Source organism: Panulirus ornatus, chromosome 65 (genome assembly GCF_036320965.1).
Source record: "Panulirus ornatus isolate Po-2019 chromosome 65, ASM3632096v1, whole genome shotgun sequence".
Classification (NCBI taxonomy): Eukaryota; Metazoa; Arthropoda; class Malacostraca; order Decapoda; family Palinuridae; genus Panulirus; species Panulirus ornatus.
In genome coordinates, this window is record NC_092288.1 from 7,495,284 (window position 1) to 7,521,394 (window position 26,111).

Here is a 26,111-nt window from a genome sequence, read left to right on the forward strand (position 1 = left end):
TACATACAAATCCATTTGCTTTTCTAAGTATTTCTCACATACATTCTTCAAAGCAAACACCTGATCCACACATCCTCTACCACTTCTGAAACCACACTGCTCTTCCCCAATCTGATGCTCTGTACATGCCTTCACCCTCTCAATCAATACCCTCCCATATATATATATATATATATATATATATATATATATATATATATATATATATATATATATATATCCCTGGGGATAGGGGAGAAAGAATACTTCCCACGTATTCCCTGCGTGTCGTAGAAGGCGACTTAAAGTGAAGGGAGCGGGGGGCTGGAAATCCTCCCCTCTCAGTTTTTTTTTTTAATTTTCCAAAAGAAGGAACAGAGAAGGGGGCCAGGTGAGGATGTTCCCTCAAAGGTCCAGTCATCTGTTCATACTGCTACCTTGCTAACGCGGGAAATGGCGAATAGTATAAAAAAATATATATATATATATATATATATATATATATATATATATATATATATATATATATATATTATCCCTGGGGATAGGGGAGAAAGAATACTTCCCATGTATTCCCTGCGTGTCGTAGAAGGCGACTAAAAGGGAAGGGAGCAGGGGGCTGGAAATCCTCCCCTCAGTTTTTTTTTAATTTTCCAAAAGCAGGAACAGAGAAGGGGGCCAGGTGAGGATGTTCCTTCAAAGGTCCAGTCCTCTGTTCTCAACGCTACCTTGCTATACGCGGGAAATGGCGAATAGTATGGAAAAAAAAAATATATATATATATATATATATATATATATATATATATATATATATATATATATATATATATATATATATATATCTCATTTCCAGCACATCCACCCTCCTGCGCACAACTCTATCCATAGCCCATGCCTCGCAACCATACAACATTGTTGGAACCATTATTCCTTCAAACATACCCATTTTTGCTTTCCGAGATAATGTTCTCGACTTCCACACATTCTTCAAGGCTCCCAGAATTTTCGCCCCCTCCCCCACCCTATGATTCACTTCCACTTCCATGGTTCCATCTGCTGCTAAATCCACTCCCAGATATCTAAAACACCACTTCCTCCAGTTTTTTGCCATTCAAACTTACCTCCCAATTGACCCTCAACCCTACTGTACTTAATAACCTTGCTCTTATTCACATTTACTCTCAACTTTCTTCTTTCACACACTTTACCAAACTCAGTCACCAGCTTCTGCAGTTTCTCACATGAATCAGCCACCAGCGCTGTATCATCAGCGAACAACAACTGACTCATTTCCCAAGTTCTCTCATCCACAACAAACTGCATAATTGCCCTCTCTTTCCAAAACTCTTGTATTCACCTCCCTAACAACCCCATCCATAAACAAATTAAACAACCATGGAGACATCACACACCCTTGCCGCAAACCTACATCCACTGAGAACCAATCACTTTCCTCTCTTCCTACACGTACACATGCCTTACATCCTCAATAAAAACTTTTCACTGCTTCTAACAACTTGCCTCCCACACCATATATTCTTATTACCTTCCATACAGCATCTCTATCAACTCTATCATATGCTTTCTCCAGATCCATAAGTGCTACATACAAATCCATTTGCTTTTCTAAGTATTTCTCACATACATTCTTCAAAGCAAACACTTGATCCACACATCCTCTACCACTTCTGAGACCACACTGCTCTTCCTCAATCTGATGCTCTGTACATGCATTCACCCTCTCAATCAATACCCTCCCATATAATTTCCCAAGAATACTCAACAAACTTATACCTCTGTAATCTGAGCACTCACCTTTGTCCCCTTTGCCTTTGTACAATGGTACTATGCAAGCATTCCGCCAATCCTCAGGCACCTCACCATAAATCATACATACATTAAATAACCTTACCAACCAGTCAACAATACAGTCACCCCCTTTTTTAATAAATTCCACAGCAATACCATCCAAACTCGCTGCCTTGCCGGCTTTCATCTCCCGCAACGCTTTTACTACCTCTTCTCTGTTTACCAAATCATTCTCCCTAACCCTCTCACTTTGCACACCACCTCAACCAAAACACCCTATATTTGCCACTCTATCATCAAACACATTCAACAAACCTTCAAAATACTCACTCCATCTCCTTCTCACATCACCACTACTTGTTATCACCTCCCCATTAGCCCTCTTCACTGAAGTTCCCATTTGTTCCCCTGTCTTTCGCACTTTATTTACCTCCTTCCAAAACATCTTTTTATCCTCCCTAAAATTTAATAATACTCTCTCACCCCAACTCTCATTTGCCCTCTTTTTCACCTCTTGCACCTCTCTCTCAACCTCCTGCCTCTTTCTTTTATACATCACCCACTCATTTGCACTATTTCCCTGAATCATCCAAATGACTCTCTCTTCTCTTTCACTAATAATCTTACTTCTTCATCCCACCACTCACTACCCTTTTTAATCTGCCCACCTCCCATACTTCTCATGCCACAAGCATCTTTTGCGCAAGCCATCACTGCTTCCCTAAATATATCCCATTCCTCCCCCACTCCACTTACGTCCTGTGTTCTCACCTTTTTCCATTCTGTACTCAGTCTCTCCTGGTACTTCCTCACTCAAGTCTCCTTCCCAAGCTCACTTACTCTAACCACTCTCTTAACCCCAACATTCTCTCTTCTTTTCTGAAAACCTCTACAAATCTTCACCTTCACCTCCACAAGATAATAATCAGACATCCCTCCAGTTGCACCTCTAGGCACATTAACATCCAAAAGTCTCTCTTTCATGCGCCTATCAATTAACACATAATCCAATAACGCTCTCTGGCCATCTCTCCTACTTACATACATATACTTATGTATATCTCTCTTTTTAAACCAGGTACTCCCAATCACCAGTCCTTTTTCAGCACATAAATCTACAAGCTCTTCACCATTTCCATTTACAACACTGAACACCCCATGTATACCAATTATTCCCTCAACTGCCACATTACTCACCTTTGTATTCAAATCACCCATCACTATAACCCGGTCTCGTGCATCAAAACCACTAACACACTCATTCAGCTGCTCCCAAAACACTTGCCTCTCATGATCTTTCTTCTCATGCCCAGGTGCATATGCACCAATAATCACCCATCTCTCTCCATCAACTTTCAGTTTTACCCATATCAATATAGAGTTTACTTTCTTACACTCTATCACATACTCCCACCACTCCTGTTTCAGGAGTACTGCTACTCCTTCCCTTGCTCTTGTCCTCTCGCTAACCCCTGACTTCACTCCCAAGACATTCCCAAACCACTCTTCCCCTTTACCCTTGAGCTTCATTTCCCTCAGAGCCAAAATATCCAGGTTCCTTTCCTCAAACACACTACCTATCTCTCCTTTTTTCTCATCTTGGTTACATCCACACACATTTAGACACCCAAATCTGAGCCTTCAAGGAGGATGAGCACTCCCCACGTGACTCCTTCTGTTTCCCCTTTTAGAAAGTTAAAATACAAGGAGGGGAGTGTTTCTAGCCCCCCGCTCCTGTCCCCTTTAGTTGCCTTCTCCGACACGTGAGGAATGCGTGGGAATATATATATCAGGATATATATATATATATATATATATATATATATATATATATATATATATATATATATATATATATATATATATATATATATTTTTTTTTTTTTTTTTTTATACTTTGTCGCTGTCTCCTGCGTTTGCGAGGTAGCGCAAGGAAACAGACGAAAGAAATGGCCCCACCCCCCCCCCCATACACATGTACATACACACGTCCACACACGCAAATATACATACCTACACAGCTTTCCATGGTTTACCCCAGACGCTTCACATGCCTTGATTCAATCCACTGACAGCACGTCAAACCCTGTATACCACATCGCTCCAATTCACTCTATTCCTTGCCCTCCTTTCACCCTCCTGCATGTTCAGGCCCCGATCACACAAAATCTTTTTCACTCCATCTTTCCACCTCCAATTTGGTCTCCCTCTTCTCCTCGTTCCCTCCACCTCCGACACATATATCCTCTTGGTCAATCTTTCCTCACTCATTCTCTCCATGTGCCCAAACCATTTCAAAACACCCTCTTCTGCTCTCTCAACCACGCTCTTTTTATTTCCACACATCTCTCTTACCCTTACGTTACTTACTCGATCAAACCACCTCACACCACACATTGGGTATGTTTGAAGGAATAGTGGTTCCAACAATGTTGTATGGTTGCGAGGCGTGGGCTATGGATAGAGTTGTGCGCAGGAGGATGGATGTGCTGGAAATGAGATATATATATATATATATATATATATATATATATATATATATATATATATATATATATATATATATATATATATCCCTGGGGATAGGGGAGAAAGAATACTTCCCATGTATTCCCTGCGTGTCATAGAAGGCGACTACAAGGGGAGGGAGCGGGGGGGGTGGAAATCCTCCCCTCTCATTTTCAATTTTCCAGAAGATGGAACAGAGAGGGGGGCCAAGTGAGAATTTCCCTCAAAAGCTCAGTCCTCTGTTCTTAACGCTGCCTCGCAAATGCAGAAAATGGCAAATAGTATGAAAGAAAAAAAATATATATATATTAAATATATATCTTTTCTTTCTTTCATACTATTCGCCATTTCCCGCGTTAGCGAGGTAGCGTTAAGAACAGAGGACTGGGCCTTTTTTGGAATATCCTCACCTGGCCCCCCTCTGTTCCTTCTTTTGGAAAATTAAAAAACAAAAAAACGAGAGGGGAGGATTTCCAGCCCCCCACTCCCTCCCCTTTTAGTCGCCTTCTACGACACGCAGGGAATACGTGGGAAGTATTCTTAATCCCCTATCCCAGGGATAAAATTTAATACACTATCTCCTAAAATAAGAACAGGCTTCTAGGTCTAATTTATTGCAATTCATAATTACCCCAGGACCCCTTTCTGAAGGAGTTTTGGTGTTCTCGAGCAGCAGGGATGGTTGGACATCTTTGATGAGACTGTACTTTCTTCATCAACTGATGACGATACATACTTGCTAGGGGTGAATTAATCAAGTGAAACCATAAGTTAAGATCTTGGCTCTCTCATTCTTTTATTTTTATAACCAGTTAATATTGCAATATAAGAAAAGGTGATATTGAACTCAATGTATAATGAGTTAAAATAAGGAATTTATCATAGCTAAACCTATCAAGGAGCAAGGTGTAGCTATATGATTGTTCATAAAATTGCAACCAATTTCTCTGATCATGTGTACTGAAATTGAGGATGACTTGTAAGTAATTTTCCGATTAAAAATAAAATTATGAAACTTCAAAGATGTTATTAATGATCAAATTTTTTCAAGTTATTTGTTTTTGGTTCTAAATTGGGGGTTTTGTATGAATTCCCCAAAGTGCACACTGCACACACCAAAAAGTTAAAAAAAGACAATCCGAAACATGTTTAATGAGTTACAAATGAGGGGAAAGACACATTTCGTTTAAACAATAATGCACTATAGCAATACATAAAACAGAGTTATAAAGAACTAAAATTATTCAGACAAGCTAATAACCTAATGTTATGAATTTTTCATGTGAAAACCTTGGTTAAGCACTTTCTTGACCATTTAATATATAAATCATTACAAACTGCAATATAACAAAAGAACATGAAATCAATGAATACATTGAGTAAAAAATAACCTTACCACTAGACCTGACAAGGGGCAAGGTGCAGGTTTATTAAATGAAAGAATAATTTCCTACAAACACAAAAATTTTGTTTGATTTAACTAAGTTTACAGAAGTTACAATTATTATCTCAGTTAAATCACAAGATAAAGTCTGTTAAATTACAAGATAAATTTTTTTTTTTTTTTTTTTTTTTGCTTTGTCGCTGTCTCCCGCGTTTGCAAGGTAATGCAAGGAAACAGACAAAAGAATGGCCCAACCCACCCATATACACATGTATATACATACACGTCCACACACGCAAATATACATACCTATACATCTCATCGTATACATATATATACACACACACATATACATATATACACATGTACATAATTCATACTGTCTGCCCTTATTAATTCCCATCGCCACCCCACCACACATGAAATAACAACCCCCTTCCCCCTCATGTGCGCAAGGTAGCGCTAGGAAAAGACAATAGAGGTCACATTCGTTCACACTCAGTCTCTAGCTGTCAGGTAATAATGCACCAAAACCACAGCTCCCTTTCCACATCCAGGCCCCACAGAACTTTCCACGGTTTACCCCCAGACGCTTCACATGCCCTGGTTCAATCCATTGACAGCACGTCGACCCCGGTATACCACATCGTTCCAATTCACTCTATTCCTTGCACGCCTTTCACCCTCCTGCATGTTCAGGCCCCGATCACTCAAAATCTTTTTCATCCATCTTGGTCTCCCACTCCTCCTCGTTCCCTCTACCTCTGACACATGTATCCTCTTGGTCAGTCTTTCCTCACTCATTCTCTCCATGTGACCAAACCATTTCAAAACACCCTCTTCTGCTCTCTCAACCACACTCTTTTTATTACCACTTATCTCTCTTACCCTATTAATACTTACTCGATCAAACCACCTCACACCACATATTGTCCTCAAACATCTCATTTCCAACATCCACCCCCCTGCACATGACTCTATCAACAGCCCATGCCTCGCAACCATACAACATTGTTGGAACCACTATTCCTTCAAACATACCCATTTTTGCTTTCCAAGATAATGTTCTCGACTTCCACACATTCTTCAAGGCTCCCAGAATTTTCGCCCCCTCCCCCACCCTAAGATTCACTTCCGCTTCCATGGTTCCATCCGCTGCCAAATCCACTCCCAGATATCTAAAACACTTCACTTCCTCCAGTTTTTCTCCATTCAAAACTTACCTCCCAATTGACTTGACCCTCAACCCTACTGTACCTAATAACCTTGCTCTTATTCACATTTACTCTCAACTTTCTTCTTTCACACACTTTACCAAACTCAGTCACCAGCTTCTGCAGTTTCTCACATGAATCAGCCAACAGTGCTGTATCATCAGCAAACAACAACTGACTCACTTCCCAAGCTCTCTCATCCACAACAGAATGCATGCTTACCCCTCTTTCCAAAACTCTTGCATTCACCTCCCTAACAACCCCATCCATAAACAAATTAAACAACCATGGAGACATCACACACCCCTGCTGCAAACCTACATTCACTGAGAACCAATCACTTTCCTCTCTTCCTACACATACACATGCCTTACATCCTCAATAAAAACTTTTCACTGCTTCTAACAACCTGCCTCCCACACCATATATTCTTGATACCTTCCACAGAGCATCTCTATCAACTCTATCATATGCCTTCTCCAGATCCATAAATGCTACATACAAATCCATTTGTTTTTCTAAGTATTTCTCACATACATTCTTCAAAGCAAACATCTGATCCACACATCCTCTACCACTTCTGAGACCTCACTGCTCTTCCCCAATCTGATGCTCTGTACATGCCTTCACCCTCTCAATCAATACCCTCCCATATAATTTACCAGGAATACTCAATAAACTTATACCTCTGTAATTTGAGCACTCACTCTTATCCCCTTTGCCTTTGTACAATGGCACTATGCAAGCATTCCGCCAATCCTCAGGCACCTCACCATGAATCACACATACATTAAATAACCTTACCAACCAGTCAACAATACAGTCACCCCCCTTTTTAATAAATTCCACTGCAATACCATCCAAACCCGCTGCCTTGCCGGCTTTCATCTTCCGCTAAGCTTTTACTACCTCTTCTCTGTTTACCAAATCATTCTCACTAACCCTCTCACTTTGCACACCATCTCGACCAAAACACCCTATATCTGCAACTCTATCATCAAACACATTCAACAAACCTTCAAAATACTCACTCCATGTCCTTCTCACATCACCACTACTTGTTATCACCTCCCACTTAGCCCCCTTCACTGAAGTTCCCATTTGTTCCCTTGTCTTACGCACTTTATTTACCTCCTTCCAAAAAATCTTTTTATCCTCCTGAAAATTTAATGATACTCTCTCACCCCAACTCTCATTTGCCCTCTTTTTCACCTCTTGCCCCTTTCTCTTGACCTCCTGCCTCTTTCTTTTATACATCTCCCACTCATTTGCATTATTTTCCTGCAAAAATCATTCAAATGCCTCTCTCTTCTCTTTCACTAGTAATCATCCCACCACTCACTACCCCACTACCCTTTCTAATCTGCCCATCTCCCACGCTTCTCATGCCACAAACATCTTTTGGGCAAGCCATCACTGCTTCCCTAAATATATCCCATATATATATCCCTAAATATATCCCATATATATATATATATATATATATATATATATATATATATATATATATATATATATTTCATCAATATATATATATATATATATATATATATATATATATATATATATATATATATATATTTCATCAATTTCATGAAAAACTTTTCTCCACCTGTGGAGACATAAGCCCGGCTTATGTTTATGAATACTTTTGGACAATCAATAAATCAAAATCAAACTACCACAACATTATAAAAGTCTATCCTTCATAGCTACCCAAACTCCCCAACCAGAAAAACATCTGATAATGACTAAACAGATATCAAATTGAAAAGATGATATAGGAATTACTCAAAGATGCATCAAGCACAGGTAGCTCCACTCTACATCTATCATGTGTGACCAGTCTTACCAAGAAATCTGTTAAGAATTCAACTGCTTTGCAAATAAAGCAAAAACAGTGCTCTCCAGTTTTCTACAATTTTTAACTCAAGAATGATACCCCTAAAGGCCTAAAGTACTGCAATGGAAGTGCTTAATTGTGGCAAAGGTCTCTACAGTTTCTTGTATGTACAAAGCTAAGTATTGAATAAGTGACCACTTTCTGTATTTACTTAATAACAGCTCTAAAGATAGTGTTGATACTCCATGGATCCCTTCCCTCGATCCTATGGAATGGAACCATCTCAGTCTATAGTTCCCTTATCAGGGGTGGTGCATGTGTTACTTTCACTGGATATTCTTTACTTATCTATTGTGACTGGAGATACTCTGGCAGTGTGTGGCTATGTGAGTAACTGGACCAATTATTTTTTAACTTTGGCTTTAGCTGACCAACTATCATGATCATCTTAGCACAGAATTATTGTTATTCATATTCAATGCTGATTTCATTTTCAGTACAATACATACAGTGAATTTCAAGCTCTTCAATTCAAAAGATTACTGCTACATATTATTCAAGTCATATAATACCATCTTATTGGGGTAAACGTGGTCAAACCATTCATATCAAATTACAGCTCATCATATGAATGACAAGCTTATTACGAAAATAAATTATATAAATATATATATATATATATATATACATATTTTTCTTTTTCATACATATTTGCCATTTCCCACTTTAGCGAGATAGCATCAAGACAAAAGGACTGAGCCTTAGAGAGAAAATTCTCACTCGGCCCCTTTCTCCATTCTTTCTTTTGGAAAAGTAAAAACTGGAGGGGAGGGTTTCCAGCCCCCCCACTCCCTCCCCTTTTAGTCGCCTTCTACGACACACAGGGAATACATGGAAAGTATTCTTTCTCCCATATCCCCACAAAATTTTCCATGGTTTACCCCAGACGCTTCACATGCCCTTGTTCAATCCAATGACAGCACATCGATCCCGGTATACCACATCTTTCCAATGCACACTATTCCTTGCATGTCTTTCACCCTCTTGTATGTTCAGGCCCCGATCACTCAAGATCTTTTTCACTCCATCCTTTCACCTCCAATATATATATATATATATATATATATATATATATATATACATATATATATTTTTTTTTTTGCCGCTGTCTCCCGCGTTTGCGAGGTAGCGCAAGGAAACAGACGAAAGAAATGGCCCAACCCACCCCCATACACATGTATATACATACATCCACACACGCAATATACATACCTACACAGCTTTCCATGGTTTACCCCAGACGCTTCACATGCCTTGATTCAATCCACTGACAGCACGTCAACCCTGGTATACCACATCGCTCCAATTCACTCTATTCCTTGCCCTCCTTTCACCCTTCTGCATGTTCAGGCCCTGATCACACAAAATCTTTTTCACTCCATCTTTCCACCTCCAATTTGGTCTCCCTCTTCTCATTCCCTCCACCTCCGACACATATATCCTCTTGGTCAATCTTTCCTCACTCATTCTCTCCATGTGACCAAACCATTTCAAAACACCCTCTTCTGCTCTCTCAACCACGCTCTTTTTATTTCCACACATCTCTCTTACCCTTACGTTACTTACTCGATCAAACAACCTCACACCACACATTGTCCTCAAACATCTCATTTCCAGCACATCCATCCTCCTGCGCACAACTCTATCCATAGTCCACGCCTCGCAACCATACAACATTGTTGGAACCACTATTCCTTCAAACATACCCATTTTTGCTTTCCGAGATAATGTTCTCGACTTCCACACATTCTTCAAGGCTCCCAGAATTTTCGCCCCCTCCCCCACCCTATGATCCACTTCCGCTTCCAATGTTTCCATCCACTGCCAGATCCACTCCCAGATATCTAAAACACTTCACTTCCTCCAGTTTTTCTCCATTCAAACTCACCTCCCAATTGACTTGACCCTCAACCCTACTGTACCTAATAACCTTGCTCTTATTCACATTTACTCTTAACTTTCTTCTTTCACACACTTTACCAAACTCAGTCACCAGCCTCTGCAGTTTCTCACATGAATCAGCCACCAGCGCTGTATCATCAGCGAACAACAACTGACTCACTTCCCAAGCTCTCTCATCCCCAACAGACTTCATACTTGCCCCTCTTTCCAAAACTCTTGCATTCACCTCCCTAACAACCCCATCCATAAACAAATTAAACAACCATGGAGACATCACACACCCCTGCCGCAAACCTACATTCACTGAGAACCAATCACTTTCCTCTCTTCCTACACGTACACATGCCTTACATCCTCGATAAAAGCTTTTCACTGCTTCTAACAACTTGCCTCCCACACCATATATTCTTAATACCTTCCACAGAGCATCTCTATCAACTCTATCATATGCCTTCTCCAGATCCATAAATGCTACATACAAATCCATTTGCTTTTCTAAGTATTTCTCACATACATTCTTCAAAGCAAACACCTGATCCACACATCCTCTACCACTTCTGAAACCACACTGCTCTTCCCCAATCTGATGCTCTGTACATGCCTTCACCCTCTCAATCAATACCCTCCCATATATATATATATATATATATATATATATATATATATATATATATATATATATATATATATATATCCCTGGGGATAGGGGAGAAAGAATACTTCCCACGTATTCCCTGCGTGTCGTAGAAGGCGACTTAAAGTGAAGGGAGCGGGGGGCTGGAAATCCTCCCCTCTCAGTTTTTTTTTTTAATTTTCCAAAAGAAGGAACAGAGAAGGGGGCCAGGTGAGGATGTTCCCTCAAAGGTCCAGTCATCTGTTCATACTGCTACCTTGCTAACGCGGGAAATGGCGAATAGTATAAAAAAATATATATATATATATATATATATATATATATATATATATATATATATATATATTATCCCTGGGGATAGGGGAGAAAGAATACTTCCCATGTATTCCCTGCGTGTCGTAGAAGGCGACTAAAAGGGAAGGGAGCAGGGGGCTGGAAATCCTCCCCTCAGTTTTTTTTTAATTTTCCAAAAGCAGGAACAGAGAAGGGGGCCAGGTGAGGCTGTTCCTTCAAAGGTCCAGTCCTCTGTTCTCAACGCTACCTTGCTATACGCGGGAAATGGCGAATAGTATGGAAAAAAAAAATATATATATATATATATATATATATATATATATATATATATATATATATATATATATATATATATATATATATATATCTCATTTCCAGCACATCCACCCTCCTGCGCACAACTCTATCCATAGCCCATGCCTCGCAACCATACAACATTGTTGGAACCATTATTCCTTCAAACATACCCATTTTTGCTTTCCGAGATAATGTTCTCGACTTCCACACATTCTTCAAGGCTCCCAGAATTTTCGCCCCCTCCCCCACCCTATGATTCACTTCCACCTCCATGGTTCCATCTGCTGCTAAATCCACTCCCAGATATCTAAAACACCACTTCCTCCAGTTTTTTGCCATTCAAACTTACCTCCCAATTGACCCTCAACCCTACTGTACTTAATAACCTTGCTCTTATTCACATTTACTCTCAACTTTCTTCTTTCACACACTTTACCAAACTCAGTCACCAGCTTCTGCAGTTTCTCACATGAATCAGCCACCAGCGCTGTATCATCAGCGAACAACAACTGACTCATTTCCCAAGTTCTCTCATCCACAACAAACTGCATAATTGCCTCTCTTTCCAAAACTCTTGTATTCACCTCCCTAACAACCCCATCCATAAACAAATTAAACAACCATGGAGACATCACACACCCTTGCCGCAAACCTACATCCACTGAGAACCAATCACTTTCCTCTCTTCCTACACGTACACATGCCTTACATCCTCAATAAAAACTTTTCACTGCTTCTAACAACTTGCCTCCCACACCATATATTCTTATTACCTTCCATACAGCATCTCTATCAACTCTATCATATGCTTTCTCCAGATCCATAAGTGCTACATACAAATCCATTTGCTTTTCTAAGTATTTCTCACATACATTCTTCAAAGCAAACACTTGATCCACACATCCTCTACCACTTCTGAGACCACACTGCTCTTCCTCAATCTGATGCTCTGTACATGCATTCACCCTCTCAATCAATACCCTCCCATATAATTTCCCAAGAATACTCAACAAACTTATACCTCTGTAATCTGAGCACTCACCTTTGTCCCCTTTGCCTTTGTACAATGGTACTATGCAAGCATTCCGCCAATCCTCAGGCACCTCACCATAAATCATACATACATTAAATAACCTTACCAACCAGTCAACAATACAGTCACCCCCTTTTTTAATAAATTCCACAGCAATACCATCCAAACTCGCTGCCTTGCCGGCTTTCATCTCCCGCAACGCTTTTACTACCTCTTCTCTGTTTACCAAATCATTCTCCCTAACCCTCTCACTTTGCACACCACCTCAACCAAAACACCCTATATTTGCCACTCTATCATCAAACACATTCAACAAACCTTCAAAATACTCACTCCATCTCCTTCTCACATCACCACTACTTGTTATCACCTCCCCATTAGCCCTCTTCACTGAAGTTCCCATTTGTTCCCCTGTCTTTCGCACTTTATTTACCTCCTTCCAAAACATCTTTTTATCCTCCCTAAAATTTAATAATACTCTCTCACCCCAACTCTCATTTGCCCTCTTTTTCACCTCTTGCACCTCTCTCTCAACCTCCTGCCTCTTTCTTTTATACATCACCCACTCATTTGCACTATTTCCCTGAATCATCCAAATGACTCTCTCTTCTCTTTCACTAATAATCTTACTTCTTCATCCCACCACTCACTACCCTTTTTAATCTGCCCACCTCCCATACTTCTCATGCCACAAGCATCTTTTGCGCAAGCCATCACTGCTTCCCTAAATATATCCCATTCCTCCCCCACTCCACTTACGTCCTGTGTTCTCACCTTTTTCCATTCTGTACTCAGTCTCTCCTGGTACTTCCTCACTCAAGTCTCCTTCCCAAGCTCACTTACTCTAACCACTCTCTTAACCCCAACATTCTCTCTTCTTTTCTGAAAACCTCTACAAATCTTCACCTTCACCTCCACAAGATAATAATCAGACATCCCTCCAGTTGCACCTCTAGGCACATTAACATCCAAAAGTCTCTCTTTCATGCGCCTATCAATTAACACATAATCCAATAACGCTCTCTGGCCATCTCTCCTACTTACATACATATACTTATGTATATCTCTCTTTTTAAACCAGGTACTCCCAATCACCAGTCCTTTTTCAGCACATAAATCTACAAGCTCTTCACCATTTCCATTTACAACACTGAACACCCCATGTATACCAATTATTCCCTCAACTGCCACATTACTCACCTTTGTATTCAAATCACCCATCACTATAACCCGGTCTCGTGCATCAAAACCACTAACACACTCATTCAGCTGCTCCCAAAACACTTGCCTCTCATGATCTTTCTTCTCATGCCCAGGTGCATATGCACCAATAATCACCCATCTCTCTCCATCAACTTTCAGTTTTACCCATATCAATATAGAGTTTACTTTCTTACACTCTATCACATACTCCCACCACTCCTGTTTCAGGAGTACTGCTACTCCTTCCCTTGCTCTTGTCCTCTCGCTAACCCCTGACTTCACTCCCAAGACATTCCCAAACCACTCTTCCCCTTTACCCTTGAGCTTCATTTCCCTCAGAGCCAAAATATCCAGGTTCCTTTCCTCAAACACACTACCTATCTCTCCTTTTTTCTCATCTTGGTTACATCCACACACATTTAGACACCCAAATCTGAGCCTTCAAGGAGGATGAGCACTCCCCACGTGACTCCTTCTTCTGTTTCCCCTTTTAGAAAGTTAAAATACAAGGAGGGGAGTGTTTCTAGCCCCCCGCTCCTGTCCCCTTTAGTCGCCTTCTCCGACACGTGAGGAATGCGTGGGAATATATATATATATATATATATATATATATATATATATCCCTGGGGATAGGGGAGAAAGAATACTTCCCACGTATTCCCTGCGTGTCATAGAAGGCGACTACAAGGGGAGGGAGCGGGGGGGGTGGAAATCCTCCCCTCTCATTTTCAATTTTCCAGAAGAAGGAACAGAGAGGGGGGCCAAGTGAGAATTTCCCTCAAAAGCTCAGTCCTCTGTTCTTAACGCTGCCTCGCAAATGCAGAAAATGGCAAATAGTATGAAAGAAAAAAAATATATATATATAAATATATATCTTTTCTTTCTTTCATACTATTCCCCAATTCCCGCATTAGCGAGGTAGCGAGTTAAGAACAGAGGACTGGGCCTTTCAGGGAATATCCTCACCTGGCCCCCTTCTCTGTTCCTTCTTTTGGAAAATTAAAATAAAAAAAATCCTTACCAACCAGTCAACAACACAGTCACCCCCTTTTTTAATAAATTCCACTACAATACCATCCAAATCTGCTGCCTTGCCAGCTTTCATCTTATGCAAAGCTTTCACTACCTCTTCTCTGTTTACCAAATCATTCTCCCTAACCCTCTCACTTTGCACATCACCTCGACCAAAACACCCTATATCTGCCACTCTATCATCTAACACATTCAACAAACCCTCAAAATACTCACTCAACCTCCTTCTCACATCACCACTACTTGTTATCATCTCTCCATTAGCCCCCTTCACCAATGTTCCCATTTGTTCTCTTGTCTTATGCACTTTATTTACCTCCTTCCAAAACATCTTTTTATTCTCCCAAAAATTTAATGATACTCTCTCACCCCAACTATCATTTGCCCTCTTTTTCACCTCTTGCACCTTTGTCTTGACCTCCTGCCTCTTTCTTTTATACACTCCCAATCATTTGCACTATTTCCCCGCAAAACTCGTCCAAATGCCCCTTGCTCTCTCTGCTTTTTGTTGCCTTCTATGACACAAAGAGAATACCAAGGCATGTGAAAAGTCTGGGGTACATCATGGGAAGGTCTGTGGGGCTTATTTGTGGATATAGAGCTGCAGTTTCAGTACAGTACACACGACTGGTAGAGAATAGTTGTAAGCAGATGCAGCCTTTTTTGCCTTTTCATGTCGCTACCTCACCAACTTGGGAAACGGCAATCATGTATGATAAAATATATACTTGCATTAACTTTTAAATAAAACGATGTAATACGATCATTTTGTTAAATTCAGCAACCAATATTTCTGATTCAATCATTTTCAATCCCATTTTAAAGTGTGTATCAAAATGCTATAGATTAAAGAATGTACATACAAACATATAAAAAGATCTCTATAATACATTAGCTTTGCTGTCAGCCTTTGCTGACAGCAAAGTAAACTGCAATAATTATGACAACAACCACGACAATAAAAACAGCATACAAAACAAATCTATTCTGCAATACCCGTCTTAACATAGTGTTGAGAACTCGTGAACTCTCATCCAGGTCAGTGTCAGTTTCACGCAGCTGCAAAACAGGAGTACAACTTAATCACAACTATCATTCTATTTATAATTCTGATGATACTTACTTCCAAGCTCATACAAAAGTTCAGTCACATAACCATCCTTTAAAAGTGAATTCATATTAGGTATTAAATTACTGTCTGATGTCAATGGATTCCTCCTCCTCATGGGTACACCGCAAGTGAAAAACCAGCTTTCACATGTCTATATGGGGAATTTATTTTCATCAAAAAACCTCTCACCCCAAAGGAGTTCTCATTTCTCTGCTACTGGAATTAGTGCAGCCTTATGCTGCAGGAATCTCTGCAAAGAGATCCTGGTAACATGAACACTCTTTCACAGAATCTAGTTGTGCAGTGACTATAAGTAAATCAAAATATTACTGTCTTTCCATATTTCTAAAGGCTCCTTTAAAAGGCTCCTGCAGCCCCAAGTTGTGCTACTTTCAGTAGCATGGAACATGGAAATATGGACTCCTCTGGAGTGAGAAGTGCTTTGAAGAAAGTTCTCCCAATGATACAGCCTCATCATGAGTGACATTTCACTTGCACTGTAGGCTGAGCCTGGCAGCACCCATTTACATATGCATACAAGAATAATTTTTTCATATGTATTCGGCATTTCCCGCATTAGCGAGGTAGCACCAAGAACAGAGGACTGAGCTTTAGAGGGAAAAATCCTCACTTAGCCCCCTTATCTGTTTCTTCTTTTGGAAAAGTATATTATACATTATTATATATCATACCTGGTCGCCATTTCCCGCATCAGCAAGGTAGCGTAAGGAAACAGGCAAAGAATGGCCAATACACGCACATATACATATACACATATACACACATATAAACAGCCATATATACACATGTACATATTCATACTTGTTTGCCTTTACCCATTCCTGGCACTACCCTGTCCCAGAGAAAAGAGCATCCCTACCCCCTGCTTCAGTAAGGTAATGCCACGAGCAGACCAACAAAAGGTCTCGTGCTCACATCCATTCTCCAGTTGCAATGCATTGAAACAAGAGCTCCCTATCCACAACCAGGCCCCACAGATCTTTCTGTGGTTTTCTCCAGCAGCTTCAAATGCCTTGGTTCCATCCACTAACTACACAGAGCCCCTGTAATCCTGTACATGCCCCTAGTACTCAAAAATATGTTCACTCCATCTTCCATCTCCAATTTAGTGTCCACCTTCTTGTTCCCTCACCTTCTGAAACAAATATCCTCTTCATCAACCTATCCTCACTCATTCTCACAATATGACCGTACCATTTCAGTATACTCTCATCAGCTCTCTCAACCATACACTTCTTTTTACCACACCTCTCTCCCACCCTTTTATTACTTACTCAATCAAACCACCTCATATCACATATTGTTCTCAGATACATGCACCCTCCTCTGAACATTCTCATATATAAACCATATCTATCATCCACAAAACATCGCTGGAAATGATATGCCTTCAAAATATCCATTTTTGCCCTCCCATATAACAACTTCTCTTTCCATACATTTCTCAATGCTCCGAGATTTTTTGTCCTCCCATATAACAACCTCTCTTTCCATACATTCCTCAATGATCTGAGATCTTTTGCCCCCTTACCCATCTGACTCACTTCCACTTCTACAGTTGCATTTGCTGCCATGTCCACTACCAGGTATCTAACACACAGCACTTCCTCTAAATTTTCTCCAAACTCAAACACCAACCAACTTGTCCCTCTGAGCTGCTTGACCTAATAACCTTGCTTTTATTCACATTCACTCTCAATTTCCTCCTTTCACACACTCTCCCAAACTAAAATACCAACTTCAGCAGTTTCTCACTTGAATATGTTGCTCCTCATCCCCAGCAGAATGCATACTCATCCCTCTCTCCAAGACCCTTCCATTTACCTCCTTCACTATCCCATCCACAGACTAATTACACAGCCATGGTTACATCACATCTCTGCTGCAGACCCACCTTCACTTGGAACTACTCACCCTCTCCTCGAACTACTTACACACCTGCTTTACACTCCTGATAAAAACTTCTCTGCTTCCAGCAGCTCTCCTACCACACCATATATTCATAAGACCTTCCACATGGTATCACTATTAACCCTATCATGTTCTTTCTCCAGATCCATAAATACCAAATACAAATCCTTCTGGTTCTCTAAGTATTTCTCACACCCATTTTTCAAAGTAAACACCTGATCTACATATCTTCCACCATTTCTGAAACCACACTGTTCCTCCCCAATCTGATGCTCTGTATATGCCTTCACCTTCTCAATTACCACTCTCCCATATAACTTAATGGTACACTCAACAAACTTATACATCTCATCTCATATCATTATCATGCTGAGTAGCTGTGAGATAAAATGATGCCCCTAAAGTTTACATATATATATATATAAAAAAAAAAACATGGTCAACATTACCTATGTCCTGAACAAGGGTTAACACAAGCACTAGAAATCATGGTTTACTGCATCATTCCTAATGCCAATTGGCTTGCCTAACTGCCCAGTATTACTTAGCATTTGCCAAAGGACTCTTATCAGTGAAAATCATGATAACATCATCTACTGATTACAGAGCATAACAAAGCTTTTGTTTGTCTCAAGCTTCCACATAAGGCAGATGACTACAATATATCTATCCCTTTCTAACACTACAAGGCTCATTCAGCGTACATCTATTCTTAATCAATGGTGAAGGATGGGGTGAGCCAACTTTTCTTTTGTTGTTGTTGTTGCTGTATCTAAATATTTCTGCTTGATGAAAGACCTACATAAGCCTTTGCAGTATCTGTACACTACATGTAACATAGCATAAAGGCTCGAAAAGAGAAACATTACAAACTTCTACAAACATTTTCAACGGATCTTACTTTACCAAAACTTTTGAATGATAGAATAAGTATACTAGTGCTTACCCTTTCTCGTGCATGACTGATTGTTTGTCTTTGACTGTACAAGTCATTTAGTATTTGTGCTCCAATGTGCTCAGTTTCTAATGCTATCTTGTGTCCCTGCGTAAGTCTCATGGATGTGCGTTCTAGGGTTTCTGTGTTGTCCAAAAGGGATTGTCGCTGTTCTTCACCCACACTCACACCAGCATGGCCATCTTCTAGGAGCTCTGCCCTCATACTAGCTGTGGCAAACATCATATTTGATTATATAATCTTGAAATACAAGGTAGTTTTCTTATAACCATATGTTCTCATCACCTTATCACTAAACATATTCCTGAGAGACATTTCTTAAATATATATAACTAAATCATTGTCCTTTGATGTAATTTTGCACACATCCTAGCTTCGTCTCTTCAATGTATATCAACTGACTTATATTTCTCTCTTGTGTCTCCCCTGATGATGTGATTATTACACGAAAGTGCACTTGGGAACTTATCGACAAAGCAAAATAAATATGTATGGATATACATGTGTATGTGGGTGGGTTGGCCCATTCCTTCATCTGTTTCCTTGCGCTACCTTGCTAAAGCAGGAGACAGCGACAAAGCAAAATAAATAAATAAATATATACACACACACACACACACACACACACACACACACACACATATATATATATATATATATATATATATATATATATATATATATATATATATATATATATATATATATATAATTTTTTTTTTGCTTTGTCGCTGTCTCCCGTGTTTGCAAGGTAGTGCAAGGTAACAGACGAAAGAAATGGCCCAATCCACCCCCATACACATGTATATACATACACGTCCACACATGCAAATATACATACCCATACATCTCAATGTACACATATATATATACACACAGACACATACATATATACACATGCACACAATTCACACTGTCTGCCTTTATTCATTCCCATCGCCACCTCGCCACACATGAAATAACAACCCCCTCCCCCCTCATGTGTGCGAGGTAGCACTAGGAAAGACAACAAAGGCCCCATTCGTGCAAACTCAGTCTCTAGCTGTCAAGCAATAATACCCGAAACGACAGCTCCCTTTCCACATCCAGACCCCACAGAACTTTCCATGGTTTACCCCAGATGCTTCACATGCCCTGATTCAATCCATTGACAGCACGTCAACCCCGATATACCACATCAATCCAATTCACTCTATTCCTTGCCCGCCTTTCACCCTCCTGCATGTTCAGGCCCCGATCACTCAAAATCTTTTTTACTCCATCTTTCCACCTCCAATTTGGTCTCCCACTTCTCCTCGTTCCCTCCACTTCCAACACATATATCCTCTTGGTCAATCTTTCCTCACTCATTCTCTCCATGTGCCCAAACCATTTCAAAACACCCTCTTCTGCTCTCTCAACCATGCTCTTTTTATTTCCACACATCTCTCTTACCCTTACATTACTTACTCGATCAAACCACCTCACACCACACATTGTCCTCAAACATCTCATTTCCAACACATCCACCCTCCTGCGCACAACTCTATCCATAGCCCATGCCTCGCAACCATACAACATTGTTGGAACCACTATTCCTTCAGACATACCCATTTTTGCTTTCCGAGATAATGTTCTCGACTTCCACACATTCTTCAAGGCTCCCAGGATTTTTGCCCCCTCCCCCACCCTATGACCCACTTCCGCTTCCATGGTTCCACCCGCTGCCAGATCCACTCCCAGATATCTAAAACACTTTACTTCCTCCAGTTTTTCTCCATTCAAACTTACCTCCCAATTGACTTGACCCTCAACCCTACTGTACCTAATAACCTTGCTCTTATTCACATTTACTCTTAACTTTCTTCTTTCACACACTTTACCAAACTCAGTCACCAGCTTCTGCAGTTTCTCATGTGAAGCAGCCACCAGTGCTGTATCATCAGCGAACAACAACTGACTCACTTCCCAAGCTCTCTCATCCCCAACAGACTTCATACTTGCCCCTCTTTCCAAAACTCTTGCATTCACCTCCCTAACAACCCCATCCATAAACAAATTAAACAACCATGGAGACATCACACACCCCTGCCGCAAACCTACATTCACTGAGAACCAATCACTTTCCTCTCTTCCTACACGTACACATGCCTTATATCCTCGATAAAAACTTTTCACTGCTTCTAACAACTTGCCTCCCACACCATATATTCTTAATACCTTCCACAGAGCATCTCTATCAACTCTATCATATGCCTTCTCCAGATCCATAAATGCTACATACAAATCCATTTGCTTTTCTAAGTATTTCTCACATACATTCTTCAAAGCAAACACCTGATCCACACATCCTCTACCACTTCTGAAACCACACTGCTCTTCCCCAATCTGATGCTCTGTACATGCCTTCACCCTCTCAATCAATACCCTCCCATATAATTTACCAGGAATACTCAACAAACTTATACCTCTGTAATTTGAGCACTCACTCTTATCCCCTTTGCCTTTGTACAATGGCACTATGCACGCATTCCCCCAATCCTCAGGCACCTCACTATGAGTCATACATACATTAAATAACCTTACCAACCAGTCAATAATACAGTCACCCCCTTTTTTAATAAATTCCACTACAATACCATCCAAACCTGCTGCTTTGCTGGCTTTCACCTTCCGCAAAGCTTTTACTACCTCTTCTCTGTTTACCAAATCATTTTCCCTAACCCTCTCACTCTGCATACCACCTAGACCAAAACACCCTATATCTGCCACTCTATTATCAAACACATTCAACAAACCTTCAAAATACTCACTCCATCTCCTTCTCACATCACCACTACTTGTTATCACCTCCCCATTTGCGCCCTTCACTGAAGTTCCCATTTGCTCCCTTGTCTTACGCACTTTATTTACCTCCTTCCAGAACATCTTTTTTATTCTCCCTAAAATTTAATGATACTCTCTCACCCTAACTCTCATTTGCCCTCCTTTTCACCTCTTGCATCTTTCTCTTGACCTCCTGTCTCTTTCTTTTATACATCTCCCACTCAACTGCATTTTTTCCCTGCAAAAAAATGCATATATATATATATATATGAAGTCTGTTGGGGATGAGAGAGCTTGGGAAGTGAGTCAGTTGTTGTTCGCTGATGATACAGCGCTGGTGGCTGATTCATGTGAGAAACTACAGAAGCTGGTGACTGAGTTTGGTAAAGTGTGTGGAAGAAGAAAGTTGAGAGTAAATGTGAATAAGAGCAAGGTTATTAGGTACAGTAGGGGTGAGGGTCAAGTCAATTGGGAGGTGAGTTTGAATGGAGAAAAACTGGAGGAAGTGAAGTGTTTTAGATATCTGGGAGTGGATCTGTCAGCGGATGGAACCATGGAAGCGGAAGTGGATCATAGGGTGGGGGAGGGGGCGAAAATTTTGGGAGCCTTGAAAAATGTGTGGAAGTCGAGAACATTATCTCGGAAAGCAAAAATGGGTATGTTTGAGGGAATAGTGGTTCCAACAATGTTGTATGGTTGCGAGGCGTGGGCTATGGATAGAGATGTGCGCAGGAGGATGGATGTGCTGGAAATGAGATGTTTGAGGACAATGTGTGGTGTGAGGTGGTTTGATCGAGTAAGTAACGTAAGGGTAAGAGAGATGTGTGGAAATAAAATGAGCGTGGTTGAGAGAGCAGAAGAGGGTGTTTTGAAATGGTTTGGGCACATGGAGAGAATGAGTGAGGAGAGATTGACCAAGAGGATATATGTGTCGGAGGTGGAGGGAACGAGGAGAAGAGGGAGACCAAATTGGAGGTGGAAAGATGGAGTGAAAAAGATTTTGTGTGATCGGGGCCTGAACATGCAGGAGGGTGAAAGGAGGGCAAGAAATAGAGTGAATTGGAGTCATGTGGTATACAGGGGTTGACGTGCTGTCAGTGGATTGAAGCAAGGCATGTGAAACGTCTGGGGTAAACCATGGAAAGCTGTGTAGGTATGTATATTTGCGTGTGTGGACGTGTGTATGTACATGTGTATGGGGGGGGGGGGGGGGGGGTGGGGCCATTTCTTTCGTCTGTTTCCTTGCGCTACCTCGCAAACGCGGGAGACAGCGACAAATTATAAAAAAAAAAAAAAAAAAAAAAAAAAAAATATATATATATATATATATATATATATATATATATATATATATATATATATATATATATATATATATATACATACATATATATATATATATATATATATATATATATATATATATATATATATATATATATATATATATATATATACACATATATATATATATATATATATATATATATATATATATATATATATATATATATATATATATATATATATATATATATATATATATATATATATACACATATACATATCAACATACACATATATACATACATATACATGAACATACACAGCCATATACATATATACACAGGTACATATTCATATTCGCTTCTTGCCTTCATCCATTCCTAGCACCACCCCGTCCCACAGAAAACAGCAACGCCACCCACTGCATTAGCAAGGTGGCACCAGGAAAAGTAAAAAAAACAAGGCCATATTCATTCACAATGAGTCTCTAGCTGTAATATGTATATATTACATCAGTCCCTCCAAACATTATGTATGTAAATTTTCACAATCCTGTATCCCAACATCTTATCAGTTTATGATCTTCACAGAGGGTACCTATGGTCTAAATAAGAAGTTTACATGTACTTTTCTTAAGCTACACTGACAAAAATATGTCCACAGACAGATAGACAAACATAGAGATCATTACACAATGTCCTATATACAAATTTGTAGAGGTGGGATATTACCGTCATCCACAACTGTAAATTTACCAGAAAGTGTTTACCTTCACTTGTTGTGCTGGACTTCACACGAAAGTATTCCCCCTCTAGACGTCTCATTTCAACTTGATAACTCTTGATTCGTCCTCTTAACTTCTCTCTTTGTGTTGGTTCCATATCTCGTACCTCCAACTCCATCCCCTCCAACTGCAATAATGATAATGTTACCTAAATATAGAAGGATACTGTTCAAATACTGTGAGAAGTTCTTAAACCTTTGATTAGTTTATGATGTTTACCAAAACCTATCTTTTTATCTATAATACCTTGTCGCTGTCCCCGCATTAGCGAGGTAGCGCAAGGAAACAAACGAAAGAATGGCCCAACCACCCACATACATATGTATATACATACACGTCCACACACGCACATATACATACCTATACATTTCAACGCATACATATACATACATACACAGACATATACATATACACATAATTCATACTTGCTGCCTTTATTCATTCTCATCGCCACCCTGCCACACATGAAATGACAACCCTCTCCCTCCGCATGCGCGCAAGGTAGCGTTAGGAAAAGACAACAAAAGCCACATTCATCCACACTCAGTATCTAGCTATCATGCATAATGCACCGAAACCACAGCTCCCTTTCCACATCCAGGCCCCACAAAACTTTCCATGGTTTACCCCAAATGCTTCACATGCCCTGGTTCAATCCACTGATAGCACATCGACCCCGGTATACCACGTCATTCCAATTCACTCTATTCCTTGCAAGTCTTTCATCCTCCTGCATGTTCAGGCCCCGATCACTCAAAATCTTTTTCACTACATCTTTCCACCTCCAATTTGGTCTCCCACTTCTCCTCGATCCCTCCACCTCTTACAAATATATCCTCTTTGTCAATCTTTCCTCACTCATTCTCTCCATGTGACCAAACCATTTCAAAACACCCTCTTCTGCTCTCTCAACCACTCTTTTTTATTACCATACATCTCTCTTACCCTTTCATAACTTACTCGATCAAACCACCTCACACCATATATTGTCCTCAAACATTTCATTTCCAGCACATCCACCCTCCTCCGCACAACTCTATCTATAGCCCACGCCTCGCAACCATATAACATTGTTGGAACCACTATTCCTTCAAACATAACCATTTTTGCTTTCCAAGATAATGTTCTTGCCTTCCACACATTTTTCAACGCTCCCAGAACTTTCGTCCCCTTCCCCACCCTGTGATCCACTTCCGTTTCCATGGTTCCATCCGCTGCCAGATCCACTCCCAGATATCCAAAACACTTCACTTCCTCCAGTTTTTCTCCATTCAAACTTACCTCATAACTGACTTGACCCTCAACCCTATTGTACCTAATAACCTTGCTCTTATTCACATTTACTCTCAGTTTCTTCTTTCACACACTTTACCAAACTCAGTCACCAGCTTCTGCAGTTTCTCACATGAATCAGCCACCAGTGCTGTATCATCAGCAAACAACTGACTCATTTCCCAAGCTCTCTCATCCACAACAAACGGCATACCTGCCCCTCTCTCCAAAACTCTTGCATTCACCTCCCTAACAACCTCATCCATAAACAAATTAAACAACCATGGAGACATCACACACCCTTGCCACAAACCGACATTCACTGAGAACCAATCACTTTTCTCTTTTTCTACTCGTACACACCCCTTACATCCTCAATAAAAACTTTTCACTGCTTCAAGCAACTTGCCTCCCACACCATACACTCTTAATACCTTCCACAGAGCATCTCTATCAACTCTATCATATGCCTTCTCCAGATCCATAAATGCTACACACAAACCCAATTGCTTTTCTAAGTATTTCTTATATACATTCTTCAAAGCAAACACCTGATCCACACATCCTCTACCACTTCTGAAAACACACTGCTCTTCCTCAATCTGATGCTCTGTCCATGCCTTCACCCTTTCAATCAATACCCTCCCATATGATTTCCCAGAAATACTCACCAAGCTTATGCTTTCCACACCATATACTCTTAATACCTTCCACAGAGCATCTTTATCAACTCTATCATATGGCTTCTCCAGATCCATAAATGCTACATAC

The 26,111-nt window shown here is 40.2% G+C and overlaps 1 protein-coding gene across 2 annotated transcripts in view; it reads right to left on the reverse strand.

Annotated features, from left to right (window-relative positions):
- Positions 1-4,856: 4,856 nt before the first annotated feature.
- Positions 4,857-26,111, reverse strand: part of Vti1a (Vesicle transport through interaction with t-SNAREs 1a) — a 30,608-nt gene continuing 9,353 nt past the window's right edge. The window contains exons 3-5 of one of the 2 annotated variants that reach the window (XM_071658112.1): positions 24,054-24,195; positions 19,184-19,401; positions 4,857-5,037 (exon numbers count right to left, since the gene is read on the reverse strand). In XM_071658112.1, the coding sequence (XP_071514213.1) occupies positions 5,014-5,037; positions 19,184-19,401; positions 24,054-24,195 (384 nt within the window). In that variant the 3' untranslated portion in view covers positions 4,857-5,013. Of the gene's footprint in view, positions 5,038-14,791; positions 16,254-19,183; positions 19,402-24,053; positions 24,196-26,111 lie in introns of those variants that run through there. The other variant, XM_071658111.1, reaches the window with a different exon arrangement.